Below are 13,442 nucleotides of genomic sequence, written 5' to 3' on the forward strand. Positions count from 1 at the left end.
TAAAATTAGAGCACTTTTGAGTTCCGTTAAGGATGATCTTGGACTGCGTAAGGCGGGTGTATATCGTGTCCCTTGTAGCTGCGGCATGGCATATATTGGTCAAACTATCAGGACCGTGGAGGACAGATGTACTGAGCATAAACGGCACACACGATTACAGCAGCCAAATAGATCTGCTATTGCCGAACATTGCTTGGATACTGGTCACTCCATGTTATATAATAACACCGTGATATTGGCATGCACGTCCAGCTATTGGGACAGTGTGATTCGGGAGGCAGTTGAGATTAAATTAGCGAGCAACCTTGTTAACAGGGATGGAGGTTTCTGTTTAAACTCTGTTTGGAATCCGGCTCTCTCCCTTGTCAAGAAACAGAGGGACAGACTCAATGCTACCTCACCTGCGACTTCATAATCTCACTATCGATAGCTCTGACTTTGGTCATCTTTGGTGGCACTAGTGTTCAGTGTGTGTGTGTTATCTTTCCTGCTTGGGTCCGAGAACCGAGGTATTAAATTTGCATGTACGTCGCCTGTCCGTTGCAGTTTGCCTTGAAAATGGCGGGGTGTTCTCCCGCCGAAATATCGGCGGTCGCTGAAAGTGTTACCTGGCTGAATTCCCGGAAGTTATTTGAAAGCTGTATACGCCAGGAGAAACTCAGGTCTCACATTGTTTACCTCTACGGGGAGGAAATGTATCGGTGTTTACGTAAGTTGGATAAACTTCGTAGCTGTCGAGTTAGACTGCAATGTGCTTTGTCGTTTTTATTGAGGTGTCGTGATGAAAATCATGTCCCAACATTTGCTAAGGTTGTGCACCATATTAATTCTCCTGCCGCCAACCGAATTAAGCAACGTGCTGGCTTGGCTCTTGTTCGCGAAAGGATTCGTTTTACTCGTCGACGTTTGGATTCTGTTTCCAAAGAATTGTATCGTTTTCATTTAATGGTGGCATCTGAAGTGTCTGATTTCACTTGGGATTGGTTGGACGGTGCCTCATGGACCCAAGCTGACTGGGAGTACAACTCCGTTACTGCCCGGCATTTGGCAAAGTTTGAACGTTTTCATCGCGCGGAGTCGGATGTTATATCTCGACGTTCTGTGATAAATCTCACAGAGAAATCTTTTGACGACGCAACCTTATCCGTGCTAGGGAAAGGATTAAATTTTGCACCCACTCCGAAGAATTTGCCGGTAGTTGATTTTATTAGTTCAATTGAACAGGCAGTTTGCAAACTACCTCCTGACGCTGCAGAGGAAGTTAGGAGGGAGGCATGCCGTGTTTTGACTAGGGCTCGTCCACCCAAGAGTAATGTAACAGCAGCAGAGAGGGCTGCTTTACGCTCTCTCAAGGTTGATCCCAGTATTGTTATTTTACCTGCTGACAAGGGCAATGCCACCGTTGTTTTAAATAAACATGATTATGTACAAAAGATGCAACGTTTACTATCTGATTCAACGTATCGCAGAATCGATGCTGACCCCACGAAAAGTGTTGAGAGAAAGACCAACAGCCTCCTGAAGAAAAGTGGTTTGTCGCAGGACACAATCAAGAGGCTTAACACCTATAGTGCGGTTCCCCCTAGGTTATATGGCCTTCCAAAGGTTCATAAGGAAGGGGTTCCTTTCCGTCCTATAGTGAGTAACATCGGCGCCCCGACATATCGTGTATCCAAGCATCTTGCATCTCTGTTGAGTCCACAAGTAGGACGGTGTGAACATCATATCAGGAACTCAGCTGATTTTTTACGTCGTTTGGAGGGACTGAGGCTGAATGACTCTGATATTTTAGTGAGTTTCGATGTGGTCTCTCTCTTCACTCGTGTTCCTCTGTCTGATTCGTTGCGGTTAATTGAAGCCAGGTTTGGTGCTGATTTAACTAATCTCTTTAGGCATGTGTTGACATCCACTTATTTTTTATTTAATGACCAGTATTACGAGCAGACAGATGGAGTTGCGATGGGTAGTCCGTTGTCTCCTGTGATCACAAATTTGTTTATGGAAGACTTCGAGGAACGTGCATTGGAGTCGGCGCCTTTAAAACCCGCCTGTTTCTATAGATACGTTGACGATACCTTCGTTGTTTGGCCTCACGGTAGGGAGAATTTGAATGTCTTTCTAGAACATCTGAACTCGATCCACCCGAACATTCGTTTTACGATGGAGGTGGAAAAGGATGGTTGCCTTCCCTTTCTCGACGTGTTGGTTAGGAGGAGGGATGATGGATCATTGGGACATGCAGTCTACAGGAAACGTACTCACACCGACTTGTACTTACAAGCTAGTAGTTGTCACCATTCGGCTCAGCGTGAAGGGGTACTTCGTACCTTGGTACACAGGGCACATATCGTTTCTGACGCTGAGACTTTGCCAGCTGAGCTGTCCCATCTTGAAGTTACATTTCGTCAAAATGGTTACAGTGATAGACAGATTGAACGTGCGTTGCGCTATCGACCAACTGTACATCAGGTGATTGATGATAATTCTGAGTCAACACCTAAGTCTACAGCCTTCTTGCCTTACGTAGGAAACACGTCCAATAAGATCGGTCGTATTTTACGGAAATACGATGTGAAATGTGTTTTCCGACCTCCATCTAAAATTAGAGCACTTTTGAGTTCCGTTAAGGATGATCTTGGACTGCGTAAGGCGGGTGTATATTGTGTCCCTTGTAGCTGCGGCATGGCATATATTGGTCAAACTATCAGGACCGTGGAGGACAGATGTACTGAGCATAAATGGCACACACGATTACAGCAGCCAAATAGATCTGCTATTGCCGAACATTGCTTGGATACTGGTCACTCCATGTTATATAATAACACCGAGATATTGGCATGCACGTCCAGCTATTGGGACAGTGTGATTCGGGAGGCAGTTGAGATTAAATTAGCGAGCAACCTTGTTAACAGGGATGGAGGTTTCTGTTTAAACTCTGTTTGGAATCCGGCTCTCTCCCTTGTCAAGAAACAGAGGGACAGACTCAATGCTACCTCACCTGCGACTTCATAATCTCACTATCGATAGCTCTGACTTTGGTCATCTTTGGTGGCACTAGTGTTCAGTGTGTGTGTGTTATCTTTCCTGCTTGGGTCCGAGAACCGAGGTATTAAATTTGCATGTACGTCGCCTGTCCGTTGCAGTTTGCCTTGAAAATGGCGGGGTGTTCTCCCGCCGAAATATCGGCGGTCGCTGAAAGTGTTACCTGGCTGAATTCCCGGAAGTTATTTGAAAGTTGTATACGCCAGGAGAAACTCAGGTCTCACATTGTTTACCTCTACGGGGAGGAAATGTATCGGTGTTTACGTAAGTTGGATAAACTTCGTAGCTGTCGAGTTAGACTGCAATGTGCTTTGTCGTTTTTATTGAGGTGTCGTGATGAAAATCATGTCCCAACATTTGCTAAGGTTGTGCACCATATTAATTCTCCTGCCGCCAACCGAATTAAGCAACGTGCTGGCTTGGCTCTTGTTCGCGAAAGGATTCGTTTTACTCGTCGACGTTTGGATTCTGTTTCCAAAGAATTGTATCGTTTTCATTTAATGGGTGGCATCTGAAGTGTCTGATTTCACTTGGGATTGGTTGGACGGTGCCTCATGGACCCAAGCTGACTGGGAGTACAACTCCGTTACTGCCCGGCATTTGGCAAAGTTTGAACGTTTTCATCGCGCGGAGTCGGATGTTATATCTCGACGTTCTGTGATAAATCTCACAGAGAAATCTTTTGACGACGCAACCTTATCCGTGCTAGGGAAAGGATTAAATTTTGCACCCACTCCGAAGAATTTGCCGGTAGTTGATTTTATTAGTTCAATTGAACAGGCAGTTTGCAAACTACCTCCTGACGCTGCAGAGGAAGTTAGGAGGGAGGCATGCCGTGTTTTGACTAGGGCTCGTCCACCCAAGAGTAATGTAACAGCAGCAGAGAGGGCTGCTTTACGCTCTCTCAAGGTTGATCCCAGTATTGTTATTTTACCTGCTGACAAGGGCAATGCCACCGTTGTTTTAAATAAACATGATTATGTACAAAAGATGCAACGTTTACTATCTGATTCAACGTATCGCAGAATCGATGCTGACCCCACGAAAAGTGTTGAGAGAAAGACCAACAGCCTCCTGAAGAAAAGTGGTTTGTCGCAGGACACAATCAAGAGGCTTAACACCTATAGTGCGGTTCCCCCTAGGTTATATGGCCTTCCAAAGGTTCATAAGGAAGGGGTTCCTTTCCGTCCTATAGTGAGTAACATCGGCGCCCCGACATATCGTGTATCCAAGCATCTTGCATCTCTGTTGAGTCCACAAGTAGGACGGTGTGAACATCATATCAGGAACTCAGCTGATTTTTTACGTCGTTTGGAGGGACTGAGGCTGAATGACTCTGATATTTTAGTGAGTTTCGATGTGGTCTCTCTCTTCACTCGTGTTCCTCTGTCTGATTCGTTGCGGTTAATTGAAGCCAGGTTTGGTGCTGATTTAACTAATCTCTTTAGGCATGTGTTGACATCCACTTATTTTTTATTTAATGACCAGTATTACGAGCAGACAGATGGAGTTGCGATGGGTAGTCCGTTGTCTCCTGTGATCGCAAATTTGTTTATGGAAGACTTCGAGGAACGTGCATTGGAGTCGGCGCCTTTAAAACCCGCCTGTTTCTATAGATACGTTGACGATACCTTCGTTGTTTGGCCTCATGGTAGGGAGAATTTGAATGTCTTTCTAGAACATCTGAACTCGATCCACCCGAACATTCGTTTTACGATGGAGGTGGAAAAGGATGGTTGCCTTCCCTTTCTCGACGTGTTGGTTAGGAGGAGGGATGATGGATCATTGGGACATGCAGTCTACAGGAAACGTACTCACACCGACTTGTACTTACAAGCTAGTAGTTGTCACCATTCGGCTCAGCGTGAAGGGGTACTTCGTACCTTGGTACACAGGGCACATATCGTTTCTGATGCTGAGACTTTGCCAGCTGAGCTGTCCCATCTTGAAGTTACATTTCGTCAAAATGGTTACAGTGATAGACAGATTGAACGTGCGTTGCGCTATCGACCAACTGTACATCAGGTGATTGATGATAATTCTGAGTCAACACCTAAGTCTACAGCCTTCTTGCCTTACGTAGGAAACACGTCCAATAAGATCGGTCGTATTTTACGGAAATACGATGTGAAATGTGTTTTCCGACCTCTAAAATTAGAGCACTTTTGAGTTCCGTTAAGGATGATCTTGGACTGCGTAAGGCGGGTGTATATCGTGTCCCTTGTAGCTGCGGCATGGCATATATTGGTCAAACTATCAGGACCGTGGAGGACAGATGTACTGAGCATAAACGGCACACACGATTACAGCAGCCAAATAGATCTGCTATTGCCGAACATTGCTTGGATACTGGTCACTCCATGTTATATAATAACACCGAGATATTGGCATGCACGTCCAGCTATTGGGACAGTGTGATTCGGGAGGCAGTTGAGATTAAATTAGCGAGCAACCTTGTTAACAGGGATGGAGGTTTCTGTTTAAACTCTGTTTGGAATCCGGCTCTCTCCCTTGTCAAGAAACAGAGGGACAGACTCAATGCTACCTCACCTGCGACTTCATAATCTCACTATCGATAGCTCTGACTTTGGTCATCTTTGGTGGCACTAGTGTTCAGTGTGTGTGTGTTATCTTTCCTGCTTGGGTCCGAGAACCGAGGTATTAAATTTGCATGTACGTCGCCTGTCCGTTGCAGTTTGCCTTGAAAATGGCGGGGTGTTCTCCCGCCGAAATATCGGCGGTCGCTGAAAGTGTTACCTGGCTGAATTCCCGGAAGTTATTTGAAACTTTATTTCTAATCCTTTGTCATGTCATTTTAATCATCATCATAGTAATTTTTTATCTGTTCTCACTCTTTTTTCATTCTTTTCATTTTATTTTCAATTGGAATATTTTTATCGATCTAGCATGATATTTAATAATGGAAACTCCACATAAGAATATCAACAGTGTAGGAAAAGACAGATTGCTACTTAACGTAAATAAGACACTACTATTCCTGCCCCTTCCCGATTGCTGCTGCTATCCCTTGTGATAGTTGAATTCTGGCCTGAGCTGCAGGAGTTGGTGGGCATGTGTATGTGTGCTTGCCTGTGTGTATGTTTCTCTGTTTCTCTTTTTCTGGTGAAGGCTGTGGACGAAATATCTGTGTACGTGTCTTAACTGTGCCTGTCTGCAGCTTAGCGTGTCTTCTTTATGATAAGTAGCAATCTATCTTTTCCTAAATTGCTGTTGTCATTATATTCACACATTTAAAAACCTGAACTAGCAATTAAAAAATAAGAGATGAAATATTCTATTTATATTGCCTGTGCAATACTGTCAAAATTTTATTTTTCATTACAAGACTTATACGTTTTGGATCGTAATCCTCCATACAAACATTCAAAACATAAAGTCTTCTAACACCATGGACAAAGTAATGCAGACACAGATTTAAACAAAATGATGTTTTATTTATAAAACGAAATTCAAGCTAAGTAATAGAAGTAATAACTGTAAAAAGTGGTCAAAAATATAAAAGAGCAAATAAAAAGTTAATATAGAGATTAAAATAAGATGGCCGAAAAGAAATAAATTTTACTTATACCAATTTACTGAATAAAAATGACAATCAGTCATTTCAACAAAGATGTAAACACAAATAGAGCACCCCGATGAGACTCTAACCCACAACTTTCAGTGTCTGCCATTTCAACGAACAGCTTTAGTACTGTATTCAGACATTATCACACTTGCAACCGAGATAAGTACCCTCAAAGGATGTAAAAAATATAACAAAATTCTGGTAAACAAACACAAACAATCTGCATACTGACAATGACTGATGGTGACCCCAACACTTGGAGGTCATTTGTGTTTATTTATCATAGTTTTGTTGCGTATTTAAATCTCTGGTCAGTGCCTATCTTGGCTACAAGTTTTTTATGTTTCATGTACTAATTTTTATATGGTCATCTAGACTGAAACTTATTATAAAATAAAAGATAAAATTTTGTGATCAAAGACTTTTAATTTCTGAAAAAGGTGGATTTAGCATTTCACTAAAGTTGTTTATTATAAAAAAAAATCATCATTTAGAAATGCAAGAATCATCATTACAAAACGTTAAGGTGTTTAGAATGCACAAATGCATCAGAACCACTAACGTTAAGATCAATAAAGGAAAATGAAAAAACAATAAAAAGGAAAGAAAAATTGCGAGGAAGATGTTAGGAAATGGAACAGTGGCAGAAACATTTAAATTGAGAAGTGATACAGAAATACACTTTGTCACTAAAAAAGGTAAGTACCCATAAGATGCTGAAAAATGAAACAACAATACCGTCGTACGGAGGTAAGACACGGGAATGCAGGACATCTGTGCCATCGGATTCCCCTCGACCACTATCGGCAGTGGTCGGAAGTCGTACCCGATGGCTCCGCACACCGTGATGGCTGGAGTAACACTGCTGTGCCTCTCCAAAACATTGGAAGAGTGGGACTTCTCGCCAGGTCGCCACCAAACTTGCCGACAGTGGACGTATGGAACAGTGCAGAACAACGATTCATTGTAGGTCACAGTGTGATGACAGTCATCAGCAGTCTACACTTCCTAGTCACAGCACCACTCCAAACAAAGTCGTGCTACAGATTTACTGGCAGTCTACATGTAGAACAGTAATTTCTTGTCCAGCTGCTGTTAGTCTCTACCCAAAAGTGTGGGATGGCACAAAATGTTGCAGGGAGTCCATTATTTGTCTTGACGGTAGATGCAAATCTGAAGGTGTTACTATTGCACGGTGTACAAAATTGCGATTCTCCTCTGTGGCGTCAGATGTAGTTGACCGGAATTTTGACAGTGAGTACGCATTATCTCACGTATCCGAGCAACCGACAAGAGCCACTGTCACATCTGAAAGCTCCACAAATCTGGATACTGCACGGTTCTAACAGCCAACAAAATTGAGGTCCACAAACACTGTCAGTCAGTGATAACATTCTCTCACATGTGTACATGGCATCTGAGTTTTGTTCATGGTGTTCTTGCTCAACATCTGATGCTCATATCCATTATAATATATTGTGCCAGTCCTGGTATATATACTAAACACAAACAACATTAATGCACTCTGGTGGCTGTTCTAGCTGTCACTAAGAATTGCAACTCTAACTCTAATGATTTACATCCCTGCCAATGGTGTGTTACATTGACATCTGACCATGTCTTCTGTGTGCTTCACCTTTTTGTCAGGCAGTGTATATTACAAGTCAAATTACGAAAAGATGACTAAAGTTCTACGGGCACATCAGGAGAACAAGTCCGAACACACACCAACAATATTGTACAGCATTCTGAAAAATTAAAATGCAAAGGTAATTTGCTTATAGAAGTGTATGAACACCTAGGACAAATTGCCATAAATAAGCAAGAATGGGAGACAAAACAAAATTAAGATGTGGAAAGGTTTCCAAGACAAAACAGTTCCAAGACAACAGAGAACAAAGTGGACAGAAAATGGTGGGGAAAAAAGTTAAGAGATGGAGTACCAGGGGAAAGCTCACCTTTAGCAAAAAATTTACTAGTAGTAGTAGTAGTAGTAGAAGAAGAAGAATGCTAGCTCTGCTAATAAATATTAATATATACATATAAGCCAAATGCTATTAACATCTACTCTGTATCCTTAAGTTCCTAATCTGCCTCTGCAAGCCTTGCACGTCACCTCCACGGAATTAAAATTTCTACATGTCTTTCAATCATTTAATACACCTCTTTAACCCATCTGACGAGTTCTGACAGTAGGCTATCTCTTGGCCTGAACTATTTTCAGCTGCTAAGCTTATGGTCCTCTGCTGTGAGGAGTATGGGGCTCAGAGTTCATCTCTTGCACCTCGCAGGCAGTATTTTTTCATTACAATGGACAGTTGAGTGTTTACAACGAGGTAAGATTTATTATTTTATATACTGGTCTTGTGGTCTCCTCTGGTTTATTGCAAAGCATACCGTATATACTCGAATCTAAGCCGCACTTGAATCTAAGCCGCACCTGAAAAATGAGACTCTAATTCAAGGGAAAAAAAATTTCCCGAATCTAAGCCGCACCTGAAATTTGAGACTCGAAATTCGTGGGAAGAGAAAAGTTTTAGGCCGCATCTCCAAATCGAAACAAAGTTGGTCCATTGTAATATGAGACACAATTTAGGTCGAATGAATGATGATACAGCTACAGTAGTTTGGTTCGAGTCGTAAGCTTAGCAGTTAAGCTTTACCAGGTAGCCATTGCTATGCGTCAGGCGCTCCATCCGTATTTATAAGGGTACCCTTCCTTTTTCACGTGCTTCATCTGGTTTGAATTGATTGCTTATTTTTCTTTGATCTGATAAGTGCCGTTTTATTTGTTATACGCGTTTACGTCACCCTAAGCTGAAAATGCATTACTGTACTGTGTCATGTATTGTTTGTCGCATTCTGATGTGCGTGTTTACGGCCTGTCGCCGCTCGCGGCATGGCTTGCTTTTGTGCGCGCTACGGCCGCTTACAATTAAAAAAAAAGAAGAGAGGAATTGTCTCATTAGCGAAACAATGGCAAGAGACTGCTATTTTTTGTTACTTACACTGCTGCTTTCTTTGATATTGATCAACAAGAACCAAATAATAGACTGCGTATGATAGAAGATGTTCTGAACGAGAGTTTAGCAAAAATTTTTCTCCGTTTTAAAATCTTTGCAGGCGCCTCTTTAGTACATTACATTCTGCACAGAAATTAGAGTCATCTTAGATTTAAAAATCTAGTCAATTGCCGTGCTTCATTTCTGACTGTATCACTATTAGGCATAAGAATAATATGAATATACACATGACATGATATGTATATTCTTCCATGTTTGCTGTTGTCTCAGTCCAGTTTCGTAGTTTATTAGGCAGACAGGATTTAAATCAAATAGCAGCAAACATGAAACAATACATGGCAAAATGTTTATATTCATATTATTCTTATGGTGAAGAGAATACTGCATGTGATTCACAATTCATAAAAGTTCCTATTAGCAACCATCTCTTCTCACAGGTAGGAAAAAATTCAGAATGTAGAGTTGGCCATATTGACAAACATCCCAAACAGTCTTGCCAGTCGGATTTTCGTAGTACATTGAAATGCTACTACATTCGAAGATGAATAATATGGAATTTGTATTTACTTCGTTGGATAATGTGTGAAAATGCAGTGGTCGAAATTCGGGGCAGAGAAAAAAGCTCGTCTTTTACATTTTTTTTTAATTTATTTACTGATGCAGAGGTTTTGGTGCCAGTATTTATCTTTGTGCCTACAAAGCATGCCTGTGTAGCGCTAGATATATATGACGGCAGAAGTTAGTTGTGGCGGCACCCACCAACATTTTTCAAAACTTCCGCTTGCTTTGCACTCAATTCTAAGCCGCAGGCGGTTTTTTGGATTACAAAAACCAGAGAAAAAGTGCGGCTTAGATTCGAGTAAATACGGTAGTACTGTATAACATAAATCTACCTTACAGAATCACAAGTAATTGAGTTTAAGATTTTGAATTGCTCATTATCAGTAAATGATCTAAATTTTGTTTACAAATTATGTCTGCAAAAACAAAATGAAGGGACAAAAGAAAAGAACCACAAAATAAGAAAAGCTTTACTTAGTTACAGCGAGCACATGTCTCAGCATCACGTACCAAGCTTTAGGGGTTTTTAAACGTTAATAACAATTACACTGTACATATTTCAGCACCTGTATGCCTTTCTTATCACCAGGACAGTCAATTATTACTCAGAGAGAGAGAGGAAAATTGTGACCATCATCAAACTGTGTATCAATATCAGAATCTTTCAGCTGGGCACATTTGTATTTAACCAGTCTGTATGCTATATTCTGTGGCAGAAATGAAGAGCCAGTGCAGAAGAGTATGGAAAACTGCTGGAATCAGACTGAGACATGTAGCAGAACAATGGCCATTCATGTGATGAACAGCTTTAAAAAGGGGATAGAAGAATAAACAGTAAACGATGTAGTAACTGGGTACAGAAATCAGTAGGAGTAAATATTAAGAAATTTCTAATCTGTATTAAAGCTTTTTGTACCCAGGTGATCAATAAATGAGCAAGTGTTTGTTAAGGCAATCGTATGGTCTACTTTAATAATAACTGAAAGGAATATAAATGTGCAAGTAGATCGAGAAGTTCTGTTTTTTTATATGTAAAATTTTTTTTATATTCTGACACTGTTTTAATGTTTTAATATTTTGTTTGAAGTATCCCTCGAGTTAAGTGTGGCATATAGAGTTAGCTAGCAGACGGTGCTGTACAGAGTGCTGTGAGGGACCTCACATTACTCCAATCCAATGTACTTCTACAGACCTCTAAGACAACAGTTGCATACATTCTGGGCATAGAAACTGAAAGCTGTTATAACAGTATGAGTCTAGATTGTGATCATCAAAGAACAGCAGGCTGTAAACTGTTACCTGTTTGTTTGGAATAAATAGAAGTATTTTTGATAAATTGAGAAATTAATTATTTGATTAAAACAACAGAACAAATGAAAAAAGAAAATTATTTAATTAATCAGGAATCAGAATGAATAAAGTAGAACTGCTGAAGCAGTTTGCCTCTTATCATATATACACATTTGCTGTTTTACGACTCCAAAGGAAGAATCACTGTACAGTCATTCTGTGTCTCATCATTTGCATTATGTACCATACACATGATGACACCTTCAGTAGTAAAGCACACTTAATATCCAAATTCAATCTAGAATATAAAGACATTACAGAACATAACTCAACTTACCTCTGCCTCTGCCGTTGTTGCATTTGTAACATACATGATGTCATTAACTATCTGGTATTCATCATTTGCTCGTCGGACGAGAACAAAGGTACGCATAAAATGTCTAAGCGATATGTTCCTTTTCACAGGTTGCTCTTTGAACACACCCGTAACAGTCAGTATAGTACTTACGTCCTATAAAAAGAAATTTTAATTTAGAAGAAAATGTTCATTGCAACAACATATTACAATCATAAGATGCATTCTAAAACTTAGTTTGTGCTCAAAAACAAAAATCAGTTTTTAAGAGTTCATGATAGTCTGATATGTGTTAAAGCAAGAGTAGATATACAGACCTGTGTTACTAATGTATGGCTGCTGAAGATCAGAAATGAGTTCTATAGGCTCACCAGTGGGTCCTATGACATCACCTCCAAACTCGCTGTCTCATCCATTTAATTGAAAACTAGCTGGGTATAAGTGGACTATATCAGCATAGAAAAGACTGCACGTACACAAGTCATACGCAACTATTGGGCACTGTGTGTGTGTGTGTGTGTGTGTGTGTGTGTGTGTGTGTGTGTGTGTGTGTGCGCGCGCGTGAAGAACGTTTTGAAAGACTACTGTAAATTTATTTTAACATCTAATATTACACAAAATAGCACTCATCTGATGGAAAATTTAGATCAAAATATCAGATCACCACTACAAATGAAATATGGGAAAATTTCATGTGTGTCTTTTTTTTAAATACCCCAGAGAAAAACACAGTACCATCTGGATTGACAGTATAGCCAAATTAGAAAGACACACTGAACTTAAGAAAGCATAGAAAGTAACATGGAATCATTATAATACTTGAGCGATATTCTGTAAAGCAAAACTTCAGCATTACAAGATAACTGTTTTGCCTGAAGCATTATGTGCATTAGAACCTACATCTCTAAGAGGTCACTCAAAAATTGATTATATTCGAAAGGAACACTGAAAAATTCTCAGGTTAAATTATGGTCTCATTAATATAAAAGGCACATGAATTAAAAGAGAAACTACAGACCTATATGTGGCAATAGCCAAGTTCACTGAAGCAAAAGGTGCTTGAACTTTTATGGTCACACATCTGCTGAATAAACAACACTAGAAAAAGAAACAACTTAATACTATAAATTTAACCAAGGTAAAAATTGCCTGGTTAGAAGCTAAGCAAGTCTTCTGAGAAATGAACACCACAGAAAATATCATCAGAGAATGCAAAGCCTTTGGAATCTTAGTTGCAAATCACGCATTTGCAGAGAAAGCTAATAAAAGAAGATTGGGAAGCAGTCATGGACACAAGAAACAACACAGTATATTCGTGAAGAGTTTCAGGAAGAAAGGGAAAGGAAGCTGTCAGATCAAGCCAACAAGTTTGAACACTCTCTTTAGCTTAGCATAAAGAAAGAATAAGTAAAATCTCTATTCAGCGAATGTCAAACAATTACGTTAACATACACACTCTTTTGACACAGTACTGAGCTCTGTGACAACAGTACAGGAAAACAGGATTCAAGATTAATTATTGAAATAAATTTAGTCTTCAAAAAGTTACAAAAATTAATGACAAGCCACACAGATATCTATAGTC

The 13,442-nt window shown here is 40.2% G+C and overlaps 1 protein-coding gene across 1 annotated transcript in view; it reads right to left on the minus strand.

Annotated features, from left to right (window-relative positions):
- Nucleotides 1-13,442, minus strand: part of LOC124717272 (nuclear RNA export factor 1-like) — a 158,419-nt gene that overhangs the window by 36,762 nt on the left and 108,215 nt on the right. Inside the window, exon 13 of the mRNA XM_047244085.1 lies at nucleotides 11,840-12,013. Coding sequence (XP_047100041.1) covers nucleotides 11,840-12,013 — 174 coding nt within the window. The remainder of the gene's footprint in view (nucleotides 1-11,839; nucleotides 12,014-13,442) is intronic.

The sequence above is a fragment of the Schistocerca piceifrons genome, chromosome 9 (assembly GCF_021461385.2).
Source record: "Schistocerca piceifrons isolate TAMUIC-IGC-003096 chromosome 9, iqSchPice1.1, whole genome shotgun sequence".
NCBI classification, from domain to species: Eukaryota; Metazoa; Arthropoda; class Insecta; order Orthoptera; family Acrididae; genus Schistocerca; species Schistocerca piceifrons.